The 23,340-nt window shown below is 49.7% G+C and overlaps 1 protein-coding gene and 1 pseudogene across 2 annotated transcripts; one reads left to right on the forward strand and one right to left on the reverse strand.

Moving 5' to 3' along the window:
• The first annotated feature begins 982 nt into the window (after positions 1-982).
• On the forward strand, positions 983-11,251 carry aatkb (apoptosis-associated tyrosine kinase b). Of its 2 annotated transcripts, XM_056430164.1 has the most exons (12): positions 983-1,041; positions 1,120-1,199; positions 1,580-1,698; positions 2,542-2,629; positions 3,419-3,552; positions 3,830-3,914; positions 4,554-4,675; positions 5,012-5,161; positions 5,247-8,706; positions 8,951-9,080; positions 9,153-9,344; positions 9,455-11,251. In XM_056430164.1, exons 1-12 carry the CDS (start codon positions 1,017-1,019, stop codon positions 9,481-9,483), a joined length of 4,614 nt encoding a protein of 1,537 aa, XP_056286139.1. In that variant the 5' UTR covers positions 983-1,016; the 3' UTR covers positions 9,484-11,251. The 2 variants fall into 2 exon arrangements, with proteins under 2 accessions (XP_056286139.1, XP_056286140.1); XM_056430165.1 differs by lacking the exons at positions 983-1,041; positions 1,120-1,199 and adding an exon at positions 1,220-1,403.
• A 1,698-nt stretch (positions 11,252-12,949) lies between these two features.
• LOC130203782 (brain-specific angiogenesis inhibitor 1-associated protein 2-like) overlaps positions 12,950-23,340 on the reverse strand; it is a 21,381-nt pseudogene continuing 10,990 nt past the window's right edge.

Genomic DNA, 23,340 nt, shown 5'->3' on the forward strand with positions numbered 1-23,340 from the left:
AAGCTCAGGGACGGAGCGGTTCCCATGACGACCAGCCGCTGTGAATATGAAGTGCGCTCCAGTGTTCCCGTCTCCTCCGCCTTCCTGCACTGGGAGACACTGAGTGGGGAGGTGGAGCTCCCAGGGAGACACCAGTACTGGAGGAGCTGGGCTCAGGGCCCGGTCCCAGAGACCCGCCGCGATGCAGCTGCTCCGCGTCACGAGGGCCGCTCGGCGGGCCGGACCGGGCCGGAGGAGCTTAATGGGGAATCCATTCGGCTCTGAGTGGTTCAGCCGCTGAGCTTTCAGAGAAAGACTTCCTGTCTGCAGAGGGACGCAGCGCAGGGTCAGGGTGGAGGACTCTCCAGGTCCATCAGGGTGGAGGACTCTCCAGGTCCATCAGGGTGGAGGACTCTCCAGGTCCATCAGGGTGGAGGACTCACCAGGTCCATCAGGGTCAGGGTGGAGGACTCTCCAGGTCCATCAGGGTCAGGGTGGAGGACTCACCAGGTCCATCAGGGTCAGGGTGGAGGACTCACCAGGTCCATCAGGGTCAGGGTGGAGGACTCTCCAGGTCCATCAGGGTGGAGGACTCTCCAGGTCCATCAGGGTCAGGGTGGAGGACTCACCAGGTCCATCAGGGTCAGGGTGGAGGGCTCTCCAGGTCCATCAGGGTGGAGGACTCTCCAGGTCCATCAGGGTGGAGGACTCACCATAATGGTCCCAACTGGTCCAACTGCCCGAGCAGCCAGACAATGGAGGTTGTTCTGTGTTCTGGAGAGAGCGTGAGTGGGTGTGAAGGAATGAGCCGTCTGGGGGGGGGGGGGGGCGGCAATATGGCCGCCACACAGTGACCGGACTGTGGAGGACCACAAAGACCTGTCTGTCTTCCTCGAGAGTCTGAGTGTCATCGTGGGAGACACTGAGGGGCAGGTGGTGGTGGTGGTGGTGGTGGGGGGGGGGCAAGAGTCAGATGACATCATTTTCACGGGGACCACGGCCTGAAGGTTCAGAACCGTCGAAGGACTTTATATCATATGGAAAGTGATGGAGGCCAATGGGGTAACTGAGCCTGGTGTGTGATTGGTTCACACAAGAAGAAGGAGGAGCAACACCGTGACATCATTTCCTCTCTTCCAGCCCGACTCCTGACCCCCACGGGTCTGGGCCGCCACAGCCTCCTCTACCTGAAGGAGATCGGGACCGGCTGGTTCGGGAAGGTGAGCCCACCTGTAACGTGTGTGTGTGTGTGTGTGCGTGTGCGTGCGTGTGTGTGTGTGTGTGTGTCTGTGCATGTGGGTGTGCGTGTGTGTGTGTGTGTGTGCTCCTACCACCAGATAACATGTTGTTGTGGTTCTCTCTGTTTCTCCTCCTCCACCGTTCACTCCTTCATGCCTCCTCTCCATCCTTGTGTACCTCCACCGGTACGTCATTGTGTGCGTGTGTGTGCGTGTGTGTCCATGTGTCCATGTGTCCATGTGTGTGTGTCCATGTGTCCATGTGTCCATGTGTGTGTGTCCATGTGTGTGTGTCCATGTGTCCATGTGTGTGTGTCCATGTGTCTTCCCTGTGCGTATATCTACGTCTCTTTCTCTTGCAGGTCCTGCTGGGGGAGGTGGACACCACCCTGGACTCCACCCAGGTGGTGGTGAAGGAGCTGCGAGCCAGCAGCAGCGTGCAGGAGCAGATGCACTTCCTGAAGGAGGTGCAGCCGTTCCGGTATTTATTTGTTTGTTTACTCCTCTCAGCTGTTGCCTGTGTTTCTGTCTGTCAGCGACAATAAAATAACATTTTGAGGACATTCATTTTTATTTTTGTATATTTCAGAGGGGGTTATATACATATATATATATAATTGTTTTTTTCTTTTTCTTTTTCATTTCAACATTTTAGATATATATATATATATATATATATATATGAAAAGAAAATAACAATAATAATAATAATAATGAAATTATTATTTTCTTTATACATTCATGTATATATATATCTGAAAAATTTTTTACACTTTTATATATACAATAGATATATTTATATCTATATTAAAAAAATGTTAAATCTAAAAAAAACAATAATAATGGAAATAATTAATTATTGTTCATAGTAATAAAAAAAAATTCACACATCTAAAAAAATATTTTTTCGATTTAACACTTTTATATATACAGGAGATATATATACAAATGTTAAATCGAAAAAAGAAAATAATAATTTAGACAGATGATACCAAAAATCACAATTTAATTTTCAACCCTTCAAAATAAAGAACATGAAAGCAGCGCTGTTACGAAACTAAAGAGCGTAAACAAGCGTACGTCTATCTTTGAGGAAATGTGAGTAACAAACATCCATTACAGATAATGTAAGCTGTGCATAAAAAATATGTAAACATTTATATATTTATATATATATATATTCATAAATGTTAAATGTAAAAAATATTTTTATATTTTTATTTAACATTTTTATATATATTTACTGTATATTTTAAATATTTTTATATATAATATCTCCTCCTCCCCTCTCCTCCCCCCCCCCCCCCCCCCCCCCTCTCCTCAGTGCTCTGCAGCACCCTGCTCTCCTCCAGTGTTTGGTCCAGTGCACCGAGGTCGCCCCCTTCCTGCTGGTGATGGAGTTTTGTCCACTGGTGAGTTTCCTAGAGGCTTCCGGGAAAAGAGATTAATAAATATTTATTAGCATGAGATAAATCCAACATAAGATAAATCCAACATAAGATAAATCCAACAAAAGATAAATCAAACACAAGATAAATCAAACACAAGATAAATCAAACACAAGATAAATCAAACATAAGATAAATCAAACAAGCGTATTGTAGTGATGTCATTGAATTAAAGGATTTTAAATACTTTACGTAAAGATAGCTGTTTCTCTGCAGCTTCGTGTTTTATATAAATTGGTTTTTATGGTGCATGAAGTCTATTACAATAATAATACCTGCTCTGGCTTGCTCCCACTAAATAAATAATAATATTATATAATACAGTGTGTTTATCCGTGTTTATTGTAAAAGCCCAGGTCAAGTCTATTGACCTCGTAAAGGCTGCAGTACATCCTGTAACCATTCAGGACATTATTAAAAACTTCTAATGTTTTGTAGTTTAATTAATTTATATTCATTGTTGCAATAAAAAACATTCTTGGCAGCAGCTGTAAATATTTGATTGATGGGCTCAGAAGATTTAATATATTTAATATGATATTTAACATGATATTTAATATGTTATTTGAGTAGGCAAAGAACTTCCTTGCTTCCACTGTCGATCACTTTTCAATTCTTCCTCAGTGTGAATTGGTTTGAATCCGGATTCTAATGCAAACAAGAGACGTGTCTGGCCCCGTGAAGCACAGTGCAATGACACGCTGCCCTCTGGTGGTCAGACACTATATCACACACATATCTCTGTGTTTCCAGGGGGACGTGAAGGGCTACCTCCGCAGCTGCCGGGCCTCAGAGACCATGACCCCGGAGCCCCTGGTCCTCCAGCGGATGGCCTGTGACATCGCCTCGGGACTCTTGCACATGCACAAACACGACTTCACACACAGGTAGCGACTTATTGCTGCTGTTGAATATCAGAGGCGTGTGATTGGACGAACACGCCCTCGGCATCTCTCATTGGTCAGGAGGATCTTGGTTGCTTCCTGGAACAATATCCTGGTGCTGCCCGAGTGCTCCTGACTGACTCCAGCATCAGTGATTTTGTTGCAGGCGGTGACCTCATCTCCAGGTCTACATCTCCGTGGTTGGTGTGTGAGCACTAAACTAAATAATAAAGACCTCTAACAGCTGTTTACCCCCCCCCCCCCCCCCCCATGTGACCAGTGACCTGGCTTTGAGGAACTGCTTGTTGTCTGCCGATGTCTCCGTGAAGATTGGAGATTACGGCCTCGCCCAGAACAAGTACAAGGTCTGTTTATCAAAAAACAACATCAGGGCTCTCAAGTTTTGAAGACAGGCAAGCGTGACATTTCCATCAGCACCCGATGCTCACCTGTGCGTGCATCGCAGCTGACGGGGGGAGGAGGGGGGGGGTGCTAGTGACTATTTTTTTGCTCCGTCCCGATGCGCGCAGACCGGCGTCGGAGCTCTGCAGCGACCGCGATCGACCTATCGATCGGCGTATTGAGCACCCCTGCATTCAAGCATTAAATAGCTGAGAGTTTTTTTCAGCGTGAGAAATACGATGTGTGGCGGGAGTGCGTGAGTTAAGACCGAAATGCGTGAGTCTCACGCTCAATGCGTGAGACTTGAGAGCCCTGCAACATAAACTAAGCTATTAAATGCTATCTTAATGCTAATGCTAAGCTAGTTAATTATATCTTAATACTAATGTTAAGCTAGTTAATCTGATGCTACGTCTACAAAAAGATGATGCATTTACTCCACCCACGTGCGTTTCTACAGATCATTCCATTTAAGTTAAGAACCTTTAAAAAGTACCCTTAAAATATGTTTAGTTTAATTTATTTTAGTTTTCAATGTGAATTAAAATAAAGTTACATTAAAGTGAGGAAAAATAAACTTAAAGTGCGACCTCCCCCTTCAGGATGATTACTACGTGACATCAGATCAGATGAGCGTGCCGCTGCGTTGGATCGCTCCAGAGCTGGTAGACGAGGTGCATGGAAAACTGCTGGTGGCGGACCAGACCCAGCACAGCAACATGTGGTAGGACACACACACACACACACACACACGTACAAAACTATTAAAACCACGGAAAAGGTCACGACCAGAACACTGGCGTCCCTGAGACCACACAGAACTCACTCACTGTGCGTGGACATGGAATATAGCTTCTGCCTTCCACTCCTTAAATGATTCGTTGAGGTTCATCTTGTGATACGAATATTAAAAGAGCAGAGAGCCCAAAACACACAACGTCTGCCGTTGAACTCACCTGTGGCAGTCTTTGGTATTGACAGAGTTAAAGAGCCAGATTAATAAATCAAAAAACAAGTTCAAGACCACTGGATGAGGTATTTGTGTCTTCCTGTGCCTCAGGTCTCTGGGCGTCACCATCTGGGAGTTGTTTGAGTTGGGCAACCAGCCCTACAGGCACTACTCGGACCGGCAGGTGCTGAGCTACGCCGTGAGGGAGCAGCAGCTGCGACTGCCCAAGCCGCTGCTCAAAGTGCCGCTGGCGGAGCGCTGGTGAGACACCGGCCCGTTCACAGGCATCCGGCACCCGCTGGGTCACATTTTGACTTTCTCTTTTCTCACGCTTGGGTTTCGTCAGGTACGAGGTGATGCAGTTCTGCTGGCTCCAGCCCGAGCAGAGGCCCAATGCCGAGGAAGTCCACCTGCTGCTCAGCTACCTGTGCGCCAAGGGGGCCAGCGAGGCCGAGGAGGACTTCGAGAGACGGTGGAACTCCCTCCGTCCCGATACCGTATTCGATGGCCACCGCGGGGCCTCGGCAATGCCCCTCATCCACCCCTCGTCCACCTCCTCCTCTTTCCCCCTCCTCGAGCAGTTTTCAGCCGGCGATGGCTACCACTCGGAGACCGGGGACGACATACTCACGGTCACAGAGACCAGCCACGGCCTGAACTTTGAGTACAAGTGGGAGCAAGCCAGAGCAGACCAGTCGTACGGAGCCCCGGACTCCTTGGGTCAGGTCGACCATCATCCCCAGGAAGCGTTTTACCCCCCTGAGAGCATCGTGGGAGGCTGCCCCACGGAGAGTCTCAGCCACGGACTTTCTCCTCCTTACTACCAATCAAAACACCTCCATGCTCCAGGCATAGTTCCCGTCCTCAGTGCTCACAGCCCCTCGATAGGCAGTGAATACTACATCCGCATCGAGGAGCCGGTGGACTGTAACATCGATCTGGACTACACCATGTGCTCCTACAGCCCGGACTACCAAGGCAGCAGTGGGAGCTTTCTGACCGGGAGTGCTGACTCAGGCGAGTGCCTGGGCTGCCCGTCACAGACCACGGACACGGGTCCCTTTTGGCCACCAGACATCCATAATTCAGATATGTACGACTCGGACGACTCAAGTCCTGCTATCTCCCTGACGATGGAGCCCCTCTTAGGGCAAGTGTTGGACAATAGCCCACTACGGCCCTGGGAGTCCAGCCACTATGTGTCCTATAAAGACCGAGACGGGGGTTACTACTACGAACACTCGCCCCCTTTGGGAATAGATCACTATCTGATTAAACGCCAGTCCTCCAGTGAGCGTCATCAGGAGAGCTGGGGGTCCAGGAGCCTGCGTCAGGCCCTGGGTGAGTTGGAGAGATCCCCCGCGGTGACCAGTGCATCCCAACAGGCCAACAGAGACGCATACATGGACACCACATGTCAGACCTCCATCATAGGAAAGAACGTGACGGGGGGCTACTACGACATGATGGGCTCCCTGAGGAGGACCATGCCCGGCCACGCCAGGCGTAACAGCCACTCGGTCAGCATTGACATGGAGACGGAGGGGGCGCTCTTCATCGGACACAGAGACAGCGACACAGAGGAGGAAGAGGAAGAGGACATATTTGTTGAGAGACACACCTGCAACACTTGGCCTTCAAAACACCGCCACAGCAGCACGGGTCACCACAGACGCGCTAGCCACAGACAGGACACTTATGTGGACTTCCACTACACCATGCCGAGTACAGACATCGAAGACTCCTGGCCAGAGGAGCACAGCATGGCCTTCCACTCTCTTCCCAAACCTGTGGACTATCTGGAGCCCCACCAGGCCAAAGACAACAGCGCCTGCCTCAGCCTGAGTAAGCACCCTGCCACGATGCCCTCGGACCACTGCGACGCCTACATCTACCTGTGCCATGAGAGCGAGACTCCTGGAGAGCCGGCATCTGGAGAGTGCTGCCACTCGCTCTTTGTCGACCCGCTCACAGGCTCGCTGGTCAGAAACAATAGCCACAGCCACAGCTACAGCCACGGCAGCTACGGCAGCGAAAAGGCCGTCGACGTGCCGAGCAGCGACGAGATGATCAATCTGTCACCGGCCCCGGGCGGCCCCGTTGTGGCCAAGCCTTCCTCGATGAAGACCGAGGACAGTAGAGAGCGGCGTGTCGACCTCACAACCGATGAAGCGCTCTTCAAGGAGAAGAGGGAGGATGCAATCAAAGGAAATCCAAACGCGCAAAAGCCGACGGAGCCTAAAATAGAAGAGGTGACCCCGACAACGGCCGCAACCACCCCGCCTCCCGATGACAACATGCACGTGATGGTGCCCCTTGCGGATCCGCAGTCCGAGTTGAGTCACACGGGCGACAGCGGCGTCGACCACGGGAGCTCCAGCGTGAGCCTCGCCGACCTCCTTGACTGCAGCGACGACTACGACGACATCACGGACGACACCACGGACGTCACCTCGGGCATCTTTGCGGACGAGTCCTGCGAGCTGAGCGCCTCTCCTGCCTTCAAGTCTCTGCAGAAGCAGGTGGGAACTCCTGACTCCATGGATTCCATGGATCTGCCATCTGGGTCTTGTGAAGGCTTCAGCCCCGTGTCCTCCCACCCGTCCAGCTCCCCTAAAGCTATGGACAGTGGCTACGACACGGAAAATAACGAGAGCCCCGAGTTTGTACCCAAAGAGCCTCATGAAGCCCGTGAACAACCTCTTGGAAATCCTACCCTTCATACAAAGATGAATGAGGACAAGGAGCTGGAGGAGCTGCAGGAGCAGGAGGGTGAAGTAGAGAGGGAGGCAGAACCATCATTGGATGAGGATTTGGCCTCTGGAGCCTCACAGACCGGCGATCACGGCCTCCTACCGCTCAGCGATGAGACTCCGTACCGGGACTCTGCCTACTTTTCAGACTATGAGAATGAAAGGCAGTCTAGGGATGAAGGGGAAGAACCGTCTGAGAGAGGGAGAGATGAAGAACATGTTGAAAAGGAACCACCCATGGGAGAGAGGAAGGGTGAGAAAAGGAAGAATGAGGAGGAGGAGGAGGAGGAGGAGGAGCTTAATGACTCTGCAGTGAACAATGACCTTAAACTTGACCTGAAACACCTGTCGGAGGGAGGATCCGACTCGCCCTCTCCGCTGGAGATGGATGCACATGTGACTGGAGGTCATGAGCAGGATGAGGAGCTGGGGCTACATGAGGATCCCTCTGAGGGCGGGCTGGAGGAATGGCCCTCTCAGGAGGAGAACTCGTCCCTCGGCGACTGGGCGGCGGAGGTGGTGGGGGCCATGGAAGAAGCCCTCGGCGCCCTGAATGGAGACCGCACCTCCGACATTAGGGAAGAAGAGGAAGGAGCAGAGGACTCTCTTCTAGATCTAGAAACAGAAGAGACGATTCGAAGCGGACCTTCGGGGACATCCGGTGAAATCCTGCACGCTTTACCCAAAGACGGGGTGGCCTTGCAGCACGCGGCGAGCACCAGGCGCTTTTCCTCGTCCTCTCCTCCCCCGGCGGCAGAGGGCCGAGGGACCCCGTCTAACGGGGAGGAGGCGGACGAGGAGGGCGGCGGCACCGACGACAGCGACGAGTCGGACGAGGAGCTGCGTATCTACAGCGTGCAGGAGCAGAGCGGCGGCGAGGACGAGAGCCACCCGGTGCCCATCGTGGTGAGCGACGGCGGTGAACACCGCGAGCTGCGCAGCCTCCTCAAGGTGCCGACCCGCCTCGCCACGGACGACCTGCAGGAGGCGCCGGAACGCAAGAAGAAGACGGTGTCTTTTTTCGACGACGTCACCGTCTATTTGTTCAATCAGGTGAGCATCAGAGATTAAATTCATTCATTCGTATTTTAAATCCGTACGAATTTGAGACTATTTGTTCCTCCTTTTTGTGTTTGTGATGAAATGCTTTACAGAAGCTGAATGTTTTTCATAGATTAGAAAAACAAACCACTTGGGGTCACATGATTCAACTCATTGACCTCTAGGGGGCAAACCTACATGTAACCTACCATGTGGCATATTGTAATCATGGTTATTACCTCCGCGTCGTCACTAGGAAAGTCCCACGAAGGAGCTGGTGGAGGGGGGCTTCCCCCTCGGAGCGGAGGGTCAGAGTTCACGGAGCAAATCCCAAGAAAAGCTGAACGCCTCCGATGAGTCCTCCGACGGGAACGTCTCGGAGGAGAGTGAGTACCCCGAGCCTTCCTGGAGAGGAAGTGTTGATGTAATTCTCTTTAATCACCATCTAAATATCTCAGGTGCAGGATACGAGTGGGAGGACGACTTCCCCCTGCTCCCTCTGCCCACCTCCTCGGTGGCCCCTCCCCCCCCAGAATCCAAACCGGCCACCGCCACCGCGCCGCCGTTCTCCCGCTTCACCGTCTCGCCCTCCGCCGCGTCCCGCTTCTCCATCACTCACATCTCCGACTCGGACGTGGACTCCGCGGGAGGTGGGTCTCCTCGTCTTTTAGCCTCATATAAAATATGACGTATTTAATCTTGCGTTCGACTTAAAGATGCCCGTGAAGAGTTCCTCTGACCCTCGCTCTGTCTCTTGCAGGAAGCGGCGAGGACGGCGACAAAGAATGACGAGCGGTGGACATTCACCCCCCCGCCCGCCGCCGCCTGCTAGCATGACTTCTGATCTATTGTCTGTTTTTAACGTCAGGTTCTTAGAAACACGAGACAGTGCCTCTTTTGAAAGGTCCGTCTCTACTGACCTAACATGTTTTAGAATGCTGAAAAAAGAGAATGGTTAATATATATATACAGTTTACAGAATATGAATATATATATATAATGTATGTACGGTGTAAAGAATCTAGGAACTTTGAATTGTGCATATTTTTCAGATCAAAGAGACACAATGGAAGGATGAGAAGAGAATGGAACCACCTGGACCAGGGGTTAGTCCCTACTGGTCTACAGGGGTTAGTCCCTACTGGTCTACAGGGGTTAGTCCATACTGGTCTACAGGGGTTAGTCCATACTGGTCTACAGGGGTTAGTCCCTACTGGTCTACAGGGGTTAGTCCATACTGGTCTACAGGGGTTAGTCCCGACTAGTCTACAGGGGTTAGTCCATACTGGTCTACAGGGGTTAGTCCATACTGGTCTACAGGGGTTAGTCCCTACTGGTCTACAGGGGTTAGTCCCTACTGGTCTACAGGGGTTAGTCCATACTGGTCTACAGGGGTTAGTCCCGACTAGTCTACAGGGGTTAGTCCATACTGGTCTACAGGGGTTAGTCCCTACTGGTCTACAGGGGTTAGTCCCTACTGGTCTACAGGGGTTAGTCCATACTGGTCTAACTGGTCTAACTGGTCCAGGATCAGCACGTTGAGACCACTGAATTTGTACTTTTTAGGAAAGCCGCTTTACTCGTCTTAATAAACATAACGAGAATCCTTTAGGTATCACAAGTAATATATTGTTAATATGTTTGCTTCATTCGGAGACGGAGGAAGCTAAAGGCTCACGTTTGGTTACAGAACCTGGACAATGTGATGTTCTTCAGAATCAGGAACGCCACTGTACCGCGTCACGGCCACGCCCCTTTTTGTCGGAAACATTAAAACAATAGTTCAACGAGGGCGAAGTGCTCGTCACAATACGTGTGCACATCATTATCAAATAACACTTAAAACAAGGTCCGTCATCACGTTGATGCAAAGATCCGTCAGTCCACCACGCAGTAATATTAATATTCACAAAGGCCTCGAGCCACCAGACGCTCCAGTTGTTTGGTTTCCACGGACAGTTTCCATCGCCATGCTGCCAATGTGTCGGCATAGCAACGAGCTCAGCGTATTAAAAGTCATATTTCTGTGTGAACTCACGCTTTGGCATAAATCTGCACATCGTGCTCCAGCTGCTCCTCGCTGTGTGTGTGTAGTTTAGTGTGTGTGTGTGTGTGTGTGTGAACTCGTTCAGATGAGAAGATAAACCTGAGCGTGTGAACAGACTCACGAAAGATCCAATAGGAATAAGCATTGCTCTGCTTCCTGTGCGTCAGAGGATGGAATCGAACTTTTAGGAGTATCGGAAGTACTTATAGGAGTATCGGAAGTACTTTTGGGAGTATCGGAAGTACTTTTGGGAGTATCGGAAGAACTTATAGGAGTTTCGAAAGTACTTTTACGATTATCTGAAGTACTTTTAGGAGTATTGATGTGCTTTAGGAGGGAAAGTTACGTGTCTCGTGTGTTATTGTTTTATTGTTGCCAAAGAGCTGTTGTGTTGTTGTTTTTACCCCAAACCGGAGACAGATGACAGAAGCTCCGCCCCCCCTCCTCACCCGGTCACATCGTTACTTTCTGTACCTTCTATCAGATATAAATAAAGTCTGTTTTACACATCTTCAGATATCCATTTGAGTATTCTCTATAAATTAATTTCACAATATTCTGCATCTTGACGTTCTCTTCATGGCATGAACTCATCTTTAATACTAATTGTTTTACGCCCGACGCCTGCTGTTTAAACATTTTCTATGACAAATGTTCTGGCGCGCAAGACCAGAAGTATACATTATTATTATTAGGATTAAAGCTGATCACCTTCAGGTCTGATCCCGGCGATGCGTTCAAGACACACGACCCAAAGTCGGCAATTACTGGATTCTTGATTCTTTATTAAATTGAAAAAACCAACAAATCCCATGATGCAATTCTTCTGTCCATCACTTATCATTTATGTATGAATTCTGTTCTTCACATTATATTATGCTCTTATGACTGAATGTGATGTTCTATAGCTCAGGACCTTCATCAGGCTCCTCCTCTTCATCATCAGAAAGGCTCGAGAGGCGGAGCCTCCACGGCCGGCTCGAGAGGCGGAGCCATGCTGACTGGAGGAACGCACAAGGATGCAAATCCTGCATGAATAAATTAAAAAGGTCAAAGAGTGAACAGGATGAGACGGTTGAAAAAGAAGAAATAAAAATAAACAGGAAGAGGAACGTTGAGCACATGATGCCACACACACACTGGAGGCACACACACACACACTCGAAATACCCTTAAAATACTATGGCATGGCATTTAATTTAAGAGGTTGAAACAAGAACCCATTTGGCCTCGGCGGCAGATTAAAAAGATAAAATAAAAGAAACAAAACAAAAGCCTCCGTCTGAATTCAGTCATTTCATACTTTCATACTAGTATAAATCCACCATTAAACTTCTTAGTGCCCCAAAGTTAAAACAAGCCTTTAATATCAAAGACAACACGCGAAGAGCTCCTCCCACCTTGGAGGTTGCAGGAGGCGGAGCCACAGAGGAGCCCTGGCTGGACGCCACTTTCTTCTCAAAGCAAAATGGCCGACGCTTCGCTGGACTCTGGATCCAGAAGCGCCTCCACATGTTTGTTATCGAAAATAATATTGACATAAAAAAAGTTCCTTTATCTCCTGCAGAGGCACTGCAACGAGTCTGACTGGAGAGACACTTCAGAACGAGTCGTTACTGTCACTTTAAATCAGGGATTCCCAAAGTGTGGTGGGCGCACCCCTGGGGGTGCGCGAGCTGTCTCTAGGGGGTGCGCGAGAGGAAAAATGTAATGGTGGTCTAATGGTGTAATAATTAATATTAAACATTCTCAGGGCTCTCAAGTGTCACGCATTGAGCGTGAGACTCACGCATTTCGGTCTTAAATCACGCCACACATCGTATTTCTCACGCTGAAAAAAACTCTCGGCTATTTAATGTTTGAATGCAGGGGTGCTCAATACGTCGATCGTGGTCGCCGCAGAGCTCCGACGCCGGTCTGCGCGCATCGGGACGGAGCAAAGAAAAAGTCACTCGCACCCCCCCCCCCCCCATCAACAACTCTTCTCGGAGCAAAGAGAAAGAAAAAGTCACTCGCAAGGTGTGGGGGATTGGGGGTGCGTGAACCTGGTCGGGATGTAGAAGGGGGTGCGTGGCCTAAAAAGTTTGGGAACCGCTGCTTTAAATCAACCCAAACATTCATTTCAATCTTTTTTAAAGAACTTTTCTTCTAGATATTAAATGAAAGAAAACAAGCAGCACATCCTCACATGGAGACGCGGGAGCGGCGAATGTTTAGCATTTTAATAAACTACGTTCACAGTCAGAAATATAGATTATTACGTTCATAAGGTGCGTTTTCTTGTTGTGAATCACAGATACTTTATGTACACAGAACATTCCCAAACACTTAACACATTTACATTAGTGTGTTCATGGCACAGACAGTAAGATATTGATTGTAAAGCCGTCGTCCTCTCCGAGTCGTCGTTGACCTCACGCCATGATTTACATCCTCTACACGTCCTCCATGAGAGCAGCGACACTCGAGGGAATACGATCCCAGAAATATGAAAAAGAAAAGTGCTCATGGACGAGAGGAAGGTTCAAGTTCCTCATAGGAACGTCCGTCTTTGAAAACTCAGTCTGTTTACTCGGGTTTTGTTCTGGTGGGACCAGAGGCCGAGTGTGGCCCCACCAGAGGCCCAGTGTGGCCCCATCAGGGTGTCCAGTTCGACATAGCACAAAGCAGGACGGGGGAGGGGGGATGCAAGGAACTCCTCTTCCTTGTATTGATTGACTCGGGGAGTTTATTGCCGTAGATAGGAGGAGTTAGGGAGGTAGGGAAGGAGGCATGGAGGGGGCGGGGCTTAGCAAGGTGCCTGTCCCATCGCCTCGTCCGGCTGAGTCCGTCACACCGTCGAGATCAGCTTGCCCTCCGAAGAGCTGAGGACAGAGAGAGGAGAGGCTTCCAGGAGCAGCACACACACGGAGGAGAAACCATGGCAACTATGGGTTTAGGGGGGGGGGGGGTCAACAGGTCAACCGGATTCTTGTTCCAGTAGAAGATAAATAAATATATTAACTGCGTGGTTGTTACCTTGCGGGGAAGCGGGGCTCGTACTCTTCCACCTGCTGTGAAGACAAAAAACAGATGAGATCCAGTTCAGATGCAGTGACAACAGCGGCCAGCAGGGGGCAGCAAGCCGACGCGGGAGAAACCCTACGAGGCACACCACGCTCAAAGAAAGAATATAAAGGACAGAATACTGCCTTTAAGTATTTTAATACAATATCAAATCGAACTGAATTTTAAAATATACTCAGTAAAATACTTCTGGATCCAATTGTGTGTAAAAAAAAAAAGAAGACAAAACTGTCACTTCTGCAGACATTTTCCTCCTGAAGAGACAATTAAAGTTGACTAATTAAGCTCCGCCCACATGTTCCAGGTGAGGTGGAGGAGGTGTGTGTGTGTACCTGTGAGAAGCCCGGCACGGCCACGCTGTAGGGCCGCTGCTGTCTGCTCGGCGCCGCCATGCGGGAGTGGGCGCTGTAGTCCGGGACGGGGACGCCGTCCCTCTCCAGGAGGTTCCCCGTGCTGCTGCTCTTCCCGTGGAGGCTGGACAACACACAGGGGATGATGTGGCGGCCAATCAGGGACGAGCGTCTTTGTGCTTGTGATGTCATATGAAGCCACATGATACACACAACACACGTCGAGTCAACGCTCCAGAACATACTTGTGGACCCGGAGCTGCCGGGAGGAGCTGGCGTCCACGTCAGAGATGACCCGGGTGTAGGAGAAGGGGAACCAGCCACGCCTGGGGGGGGGGGGGGGGGGCATTAACTAAAGTCCAGTGAGGACACAAAGCCTTCCACATGGGTGTCATGACTCACATCCGGGTCTTCTCGTTCTCCCCGTAGTGCCAGCCGTCCCGGGCCTCGGGCACCAGCAGGGTGACCACGTCGCCCTCGAAGAAGCTCAGCAGGGTGCCGTTGTCTCCGGCCGCGTGGGAGAAGATGGCCTGGACCCGGGTCCTGCCGTTCTTCTCCAGGCCCGCCGCCATGGAGCTGGAGCGGGGCAGCGTGCGGGTCTCCGCTGGTTCAGAGGGAACACGGACACGGTCAGGAGCGACTCCTCCTCATCTCCCGGCTCGAGGTCCACTCAGAGCTGGCTGTGTCATGCAGATGTTCTCCAGATGTACATGTGACTGTGTGTGTGTGTCCTTACTCAGGGGGGTCCTGGTCTTGGCGGGGCCGGCCTTGCGGACCGGCAGGGTGTTGGAGTAGACCTCCCCTCTGGAGGCCTTGCCCTGGGCCACCTTGCCCTCCATCCACTGCTGGTAGTCCTCTCCTCCGGCACCACCGTTCATCACCGGCATCGCCGCGTCCCCCGCGCCCAGCATCCTCTGGAGGAGACGCACGGTCAAAATATATAGATATAGATTTATATTTAAAAAAATACAAATACAATTTTATTTTTACATATATAAAAATATATTTTACAAAATGTATTAAAAAAAATGTATATATATATATTTTCTATATATAATTTTTTTCAATATATATACAAAAATAAATATATATATATAGACACTGTATATATGATTAAAACAATAAAAGCTTTCAGGGAGACCACAGCCCACCCACCCTCTCTCTCTTTTTAAGAAATGTAACCAGTTCTGCAGGAGGGGTAGATGGGGGGGGGGGGGGGCTAATTAGCATGAGCTGACAAGTTTGTTTGCATTCACAAGAGTTTTCTAAGGATGCGTTGATGGCTCCTATGATGCAACAGGGGTCACAACTCATTCCAGGTGTGTGTCTGTGTGGTCTTCACTTGGCTACTTTTTCCAAGGCTTGTTTGGGGTTAAAACTTAGTTTAAGGAAGGTTTATGAACGTTTACACTTTACGACATAAATAGTCCATTTTTATAGAAAATGTCAAAAAATAGGCCAACATGAATAAATATAATATATATCTTTGTTTATAAATATATATATATATTAAAAATATATATATATATTTTTATAGAAGGAATATATATATATACAGTATATATATATATATTGTAAAAACATATATATACAACCTCAACAGCTTCTTTGCACGGTTTGAAGCACAGAACAGCACTCGTCCACACAAGACTCCGCCCCCTCCCCATGATCAGGTTCTGTGCCTGTCTGCTGCCAGCGTGAAGAGGACTCTCTCGTCCATCAACACCCACAAGGCAACAGGTCCAGACAACATCCCTGGTCGTGTGCTGAAGGACTGCGCAGAGGAGCTTAAGGACGTCTTCACGGATGTCTTTAATACTTCTCTGAGACAAGCTGTTGTTCCATCATGCTTCAAGGCAACCGCCATCATACCTGTGCCAAAGAAATCCACTCCGTCCTGCTTCAACGACTATCGTCCAGTGGCACTGACCCCCATAATCATGAAGTGCTTTGAACGACTAGTCATGTCGCATATCAAATCCATCCTCCCCCCCACCCTGGACCCTTTCCAGTTTGCATACCGGGCCAAACGGTCCACGGATGATGCAATCTGCTCTGCTCTCCACCCAGCCCTCACCCACCTGGACAAAAAAGACTCCTATGTAAGAATGCTGTTCATAGACTTTAGCTCAGCATTCAACACAATCATCCCACAACAACTAATCTGCAAACTTGACCAGCTGGGGCTCAACACCTCGCTGTGTAACTGGCTGCTGGACTTCCTGAGTGAGAGGCCACAAGCAGTACGTGTTGGCAACAACACCTCGAGCAGCATCACACTCAGCACAGGGGCCCCTCAGGGCTGTGTGCTCAGTCCCCTGCTCTTCACCTTGCTGACTCACGACTGCAAAACCAGCTACAGCACCAATCACATGGTCAAGTTTGCAGGCGAAACAACATTGATAGGTCTCATCACCAAGGATGACGAGACCCTCTACAGGAGGAGGTCAACCTTCTGACCACGTGGTGCGGAGCCAACAACCTCCTGCTCAACAACAGCAAGACCAAAGAGATCGTTGTTGACTTCCGGAAAGGCCACGCCCATCACCCACCACTGACCATCAACGGTGCGGACATTGAGCAGGTCAGCAGCACCAAATTCCTGGGGGTGGAGATCAGTGAGGACCTCTCGTGGACAGCCAACACTACATCGCTGGCAAAGAAAGCACAGAGGCGCCTCTACTTCCTCCGGAAACTGAGGAAAGCAGGGAGCCCCCCATCCATCATGTGCACCTTCTACCGCGGCACCATCGAGAGTATCCTGACCAACTGCATCTGTCAGTGCGGTTACATGCAATCGAATTATTGGCTTAGTCGGACTGAAATCGAATTATCCGTTTCATGTAAACACCTTAGTCGGACTATGTGCGGTCCGACTTCGGTCTGATTGATAGCTCGGTCCGATCCAGTTGATAATTCGACTCTCGCAGCATGTAACTCTGAATTCGATTCGGAACTGGACTTTGCGTCTTTGCGCATGCGCGAGATCCCGCCGCCCTCCTCCCTCCCATGTCGTGACCCGGAAGTCGAAAGAGACGATAAATTAAATTCTCCGTGTACCTTCGGCGACGGCGTCTTCTCTCCGTTATCAACTCAGCCAATAGCGCCATTTGCATTCGCTGTACTCCTATTAACACCATGGAAGAATAGTAGAGGGATGTAGCTTCGCCTTGCTCTCTGTTCGCCATCTTTCTCAAAATGTTGTTGTTGGTGGTGGTGAAGAGGTCAAGCGGAAATGGCTGTATCACCACGAGTTGTAATGAAAACAGCGCCGCCTATCGTATTGGATATGACATGCTTTCGGCCAATGATTCGAATTACTCACTGCCATGTATATTGGGATAATAGCAGATCCCCCAAAAGATAGCATAGTCCGACTAAAGCAAGATTCGAATTATACCATCATGTAAACGCACATACTGTGTGGGGCGGAAGCTGCACAGACCACAGCAGGAACGCCCTGCAGCGCATAGTGAAGGCAGCTGGAAGGATCATGGGTGCCTCACTCCCCCCCCCTCCCATCCCTGCAGGACATATACAACACCCGCCTCACCCGCAAAGCGACCACGATTGTGAGTGACCCCTGCCACCCCTCACACGGTCTCTTCAGCCTCCTGCCCTCTGGGAGGAGGTACCGGAGCCTCCGGGCTCACACCGCCAGGCTGTCCAACAGCTTCATCCACCAGGCGGTCAGGAAGCTGAACTCTCTCCCCATCCTCCCACTCCGTCCTCTTTCAGACTCACATGTCTGAATGCTGCTAGCACAATTTATGTTGTCTATATGTTTACATGTTCTTTTACTATTTTTGCACTTTATGTTGTCTATATGTTGCACAATTCAATTCACTTTATGTTGGACAGAAGAGAAACGCAATTTCGATCTTCTGTATGTTTGCACATATGGAAAATTGACAAATAAAACTGACTTTGACTTTGATATACAAAAAATATATATATTTAAAAAATATATGTGTATTCTTCATATTTGAAAATATCTATATATATATATATATAAATATTTTTATATATTAAAATATATACATATATACACTGTATATATATATTTTAAACCATAAAACGTCTCAGGGGGACTACAGGGGGAATCTACCTGGGTCGCGGCCCCGGAGGGCGGCCAGCTCCGGAGGCACCGGCAGAGCCTTGGCGCCGGGGGCGGGCTCAGAGACGCCCGGGTGATGAGCGCCGGTAACCATGGCGCCCGCCAGGCCGCTCATCTGCTGGGCCAGGAACATGGCTCGGTCCGGCAGCTTGGTGGGCTCGGCACACGCCTGCTGCCACCCCGGGATCTTCTGGGAGAGGAGCTCCTTTCCCTGGAGGAGGGGAGGAAGACGAGTGAGGGGAGGAAGAGATGGAAGAGGGACGGGAGGAAGAGATGGAAGAGGAACGGGAGGAAGAGATGGAAGAGGGACGGGAGGAAGAGATGGAAGAGGGACGGGAGGAAGAGATGGAAGAGGGACGGGAGGAAGAGATGGAAGAGGGACCAGGAGGAAGAGATGGAAGAGGGACGGGAGGAAGAGATGGAAGAGGAATGGGGGATGAGGAGGAAGAGATGGAAGAGGGATGGGAGGAAGAGATGGAAGAGGGACAGGAGGAAGAGATGGAAGAGGGCCAGGAGGAAGAGATGGAAGAGGAATGGGGGATGAGGAGGAAGATATGGAAGAGGGACAGGAGGAAGAGATGGAAGAGGAACGGGGGATGAGGAGGAAGAGATGGAAGAGGGACAGGAGGAAGAGATGGAAGAGGAACGGGGGATGAGGAGGAAGAGATGGAAGAGGAATGAGGAGGAAGAGATGGAAGAGGAATGGGGGATGAGGAGGAAGAGATGGAATAGGAATGAGGAGGAAGAGATGGAAGAGGAACGGGGGATGAGGAGGAAGAGATGGAAGAGGGATGAGGAGGAAGAGATGGAAGAGGAATGGGGGATGAGGAGGAAGAGATGGAAGAGGAATGAGGAGGAAGAGATGGAAGAGGGATGAGGAGGAAGAGATGGAAGAGGAATGGGGGATGAGGAGGAAGAGATGGAAGAGGAATGGGGGATGAGGAGGAAGAGATGGAAGAGGAATGAGGAGGAAGAGATGGAAGAGGGATGAGAAGGAAGAGATGGAAGAGGAATGGAGGATGAGGAGGAAGAGATGGAAGAGGGATGAGAAGGAAGAGGAACAGGAGGAAGAGATGGAAGAGGAATGGGGGAAGAGATGGAAGAGGAACGGGGGATGAGAAGGAAGAGATGGAAGAGGAATGGAGGATGAGGAGGAAGAGATGGAAGAGGGATGAGATGGAAGAGATGGAAGAGGAATGGAGGATGAGAAGGAAGAGATGGAAGAGGGATGAGATGGAAGAGATGGAAGAGGAATGGAGGATGAGTTGGAAGAGATGGAAGAGGAATGGGGGATGAGGAGGAAGAGATGGAAGAGGAACAGGAGGATGAGGAGGAAGAGATGGAAGAGGGATGAGAAGGAAGAGATGGAAGAGGAATGGGGGATGAGGAGGAAGAGATGGAAGAGGAATGGGGGATGAGGAGGAAGAGATGGAAGAGGAATGGGGGAAGAGGAGGAAGAGGAATGGGGGATGAGGAGGAAGAGATGGAAGAGGAATGGGGGATGAGGAGGAAGAGGAATGGGGGATGAGGAGAAGCTCTCCGCCGGTGCTCCTCTCCCACCACCCCTCGCCTCACATGTGCAAAGGGGGCGGAGTCAGTGTGACCAATGGCGGCGCACCTTGCTGTGGTAGGCGCTGCTGCTCTTGGCCACGGCACACTGGCGGTCCACCAGGAAGCAGAACCGGCGCCGCTCCTCGGACAGAGCGCCCTTGTAGCCCTCGGCGATGTAGCCGTCCAGCTCGCTCTGCTTGTTGCTGATGGCCTCCACAAACTGGGGGGGGGGGGGGGGGGGGAGAGAGAGAGAGACAGAGAAAGAGAGAGAGAGAGATTCAACCATGGAGACGTCTTATTGAGCATAAGCAGCTCATTAGTGAATTAATTAAGATAATTAATGCATTAATTATTACATCATTACCTCTCAGAATTCTTATCTAAACAGAATACATGTATGAAATGGGATAACCTGTAATTATATACATAAGAGATATATGTATACAAATATATATATATTTGTTAAATATATTTACATTATTTTACATTACATTTATATTTATATATTTTAAAATATATTTGAAATACGATACTGTATATAAGAAAAGATAGTGGGGAAAAAAAGTATTTAGTCAGCCACCAATTGTGCAAGTTCTCCCACTATAAGAGGGGACATTTCCGGTCATCTTCATCACAGGTAAACCTCACCAGGCGCTGTGTTTGGGATCACTGTCCTGCTGAAGGAGCCACGGTTCATCTTCAAGGCCGAGCTGATGGAAGGAGGGTTTCACTCAGAACCTCACGATACACGGCCCCATTCATTCTTTGCTTTACACGGATCAGTCGTCCTGGTCCCCTGGCAGAACAACCGTCCCAGAGCCTGATGTTTCCACCCCCATGCTTCACAGTACACGACGAGTTGAGTTTTTACCAAAAAGTTATATTTTGATTTCATCTGACCATGAGACACTCTCCCAATCCTCTTTTGGATCATCCAAATGCTCTCTAGCAGACTTCAGATGGGCCTGGACCCTCTGGCTCCAGCAGGGGGACCCTCAGGTCCTGCAGGTTGAGTCCCTGGCCCTGTGGTGTGTTACTGATGGTAGCCGTGGTTACGCTGGTCCCAGCTCTCTCAGGTCATTCATGTGTTCAGCGTTCTTGTGGTCATGTTGACCCCACGGGGGGAGGTCTTGGTGGAGCACCAGATGGAGGGAGACCATCAGGTCTTGGTGGAGCACCAGATGGAGGGAGACCATCAGGTCTTGGTGGAGCACCAGATGGAGGGAGACCATCAGGTCTTGGTGGAGCACCAGATGGAGGGAGACCATCAGGTCTTGGTGGAGCACCAGATGGAGGGAGACCATCAGAGGTCTTGGTGGAGCCCCAGATGGAGGGAGACCATCAGGTCTTGTCTGTCTTCCATTTTCTAATATTTGCTCCCACAGTTGATTTCTTCACACCGAGCTGCTGACCTGTTGCACTCAGCCTCCCAGCCTGGTGCAGCTCTACAGTTTGTTTCTGGTGTCTCTGACAGCTCTTTGGTCTTGGCCATCGTGGAGTTTGGAGTGTGACTGTTTGAGGTTGTGGACGGGTGTCTTTTATACCGATATAGAGTTCAAACTCTCGCCATTAATACAGGTAATGAGTGGAGGACAGAGGAGCCTCTTAAAGAAGAAGTTACAGGTCTGTGAGAGACATACATCCTGCTTGTTTGTAGTTGACCAAATACTTATTTTACCGAGCAATTTACCAATAAATTCTATAAAAATCAGACAATGTGATTTTCTGGATTTGTTTTTCTCATTTTGTCTCTCATAGTTGAGGTTTACCTGTGATGAAGATTACAGGCCTCTCTCATCTTTTTAAGTGGGAGAACTTGCACAATTGGTGGCTGACTCTATACTTTTTTCCCCCACTGTATATCAAAATATATATATTTTAAAATATATTTAAAAAGAATTATATATATATAAAAAAACATATATTAGAAAAGATATAAAATGTCATTCTCTAAGCGTTGAAAGGCAGAAGTAAAGCTGCTCGAACCGAGTCATCTGAGAATGATTTCATGTGGGCGACCAACGGAGCCAGAGAACACGAGGAAGAGGAAGAGGAAGAGGAAGGCCACTTATGAGTCATACGGACTGTGGAGGTGGAGAGGCGTTCAGGTTGCCCACGGGGGGGGGGGGGGGGCTCGTGGGGGCTCCACGAGTCACCGAGGCACACACACACACACACCTGCATCTCCTTGTCCCCGTACTTGGACGGGTGCCGGCTGCTCTGGCTCTTCCTCCTCAGCTTCTTCAGCTCCGCCTGGCACTTCTCCAGGCTCTCCCCTTTGCCCTTGTGCTTTACTTCTTCAGCGCGGCCTGGGGGGGGGGGGGGGGGGTCACAACAGGGTCAAGAGCTCCGCCCTCTGCTTCAGTGGGTGTGTGTGCAAGTGTGTGTGTGTGTGCATGTGTGTGTGTGTGTGTGAGCTCACGTTCAGGTAGCGCGCGTCCAGCTCCACCTTCTTCTCCAGCTCAGTGAGCAGCTCGTTGTGGAACGACTTCAGCTGGAAGACACACACACACACACACACACAGACCCACACACACAGAGAGAGGTGAACCTCCAGGAAGCAAGAAAGACGAGAAGTCTTTGTTGTGAGGAAACGTCACACGGAGATTTGTGGAGTGTGTGTGTGTGTGTGTCTCAGTGTGTGTGTGTGTGTGTGTGTGTGTGTGCGTGCGTGCATCTCAGTGTGTGTGTGTGTGTGTGTCTGTGTGTGTGTCCTTTAAAATGACATTCCCAGACAACTCATTTTTAACAAAAAAATTAAAAAGAAAGTTAAATAAATGATCTACTAAAACCATTTCCAAATGGAAGAAGAAGAAGAGGAAGAAGAAGAAGAAGAAGAAGAACAAGAAGAGGAAGAATAAGAAGAGGAAGAGGAGGAAGCAGCTCACCATCTCCTCCAGCTGGATCTGGATCTGTCGGTGGACCTCAGCCATCTGGAACAGGACCTCCCCTGAAGGAGGAGAATAAGATGATGAAGGGAACCATGAAGAGGAAGAGAGGGACATGACATTTATACATGATGAGAGCAGCATGCAGAAGACACAACACACAGCCACAGAGGAGGAGGAAAAGGAGGAGGAGGAGGAGGAAGATGAGGAGGGGTAGGAGGACGAGGAGGAGGGGGAGGAAGATGAGGAGGGGGAGGAGGAGGAGGGGTAGGAGGAGGAGGAGGAAGAGGAGGAGGGGTAAGAGGAGGAGGAGGAGGACACATCAGACGTGATGAACATGAGCAGCACGACTTATAAAAGATGAAGAAACAAGACAAACAACTGAATGTTTTAAATAAACTACAACAACACACACACGCAGGATGCAACAACAACACAGTAAACAACAACACACACACGCAGGATGCAACGACAACACAGTAAACAACAACACAGCCATGCGGCGTGAGGAGGGTACCTACATGCTGCCTCCTCTGGAGAGCAGAGAGGAGGACAAGAACAGGTGAGACCAGAGACCTGCAGGGACCAGGACCACCAGGACCTGGTCCACATCAGAGACCAGGAGGA

This window comes from Pseudoliparis swirei, chromosome 13 (genome assembly GCF_029220125.1).
Source record: "Pseudoliparis swirei isolate HS2019 ecotype Mariana Trench chromosome 13, NWPU_hadal_v1, whole genome shotgun sequence".
In the NCBI taxonomy this organism is placed as follows: domain Eukaryota; kingdom Metazoa; phylum Chordata; class Actinopteri; order Perciformes; family Liparidae; genus Pseudoliparis; species Pseudoliparis swirei.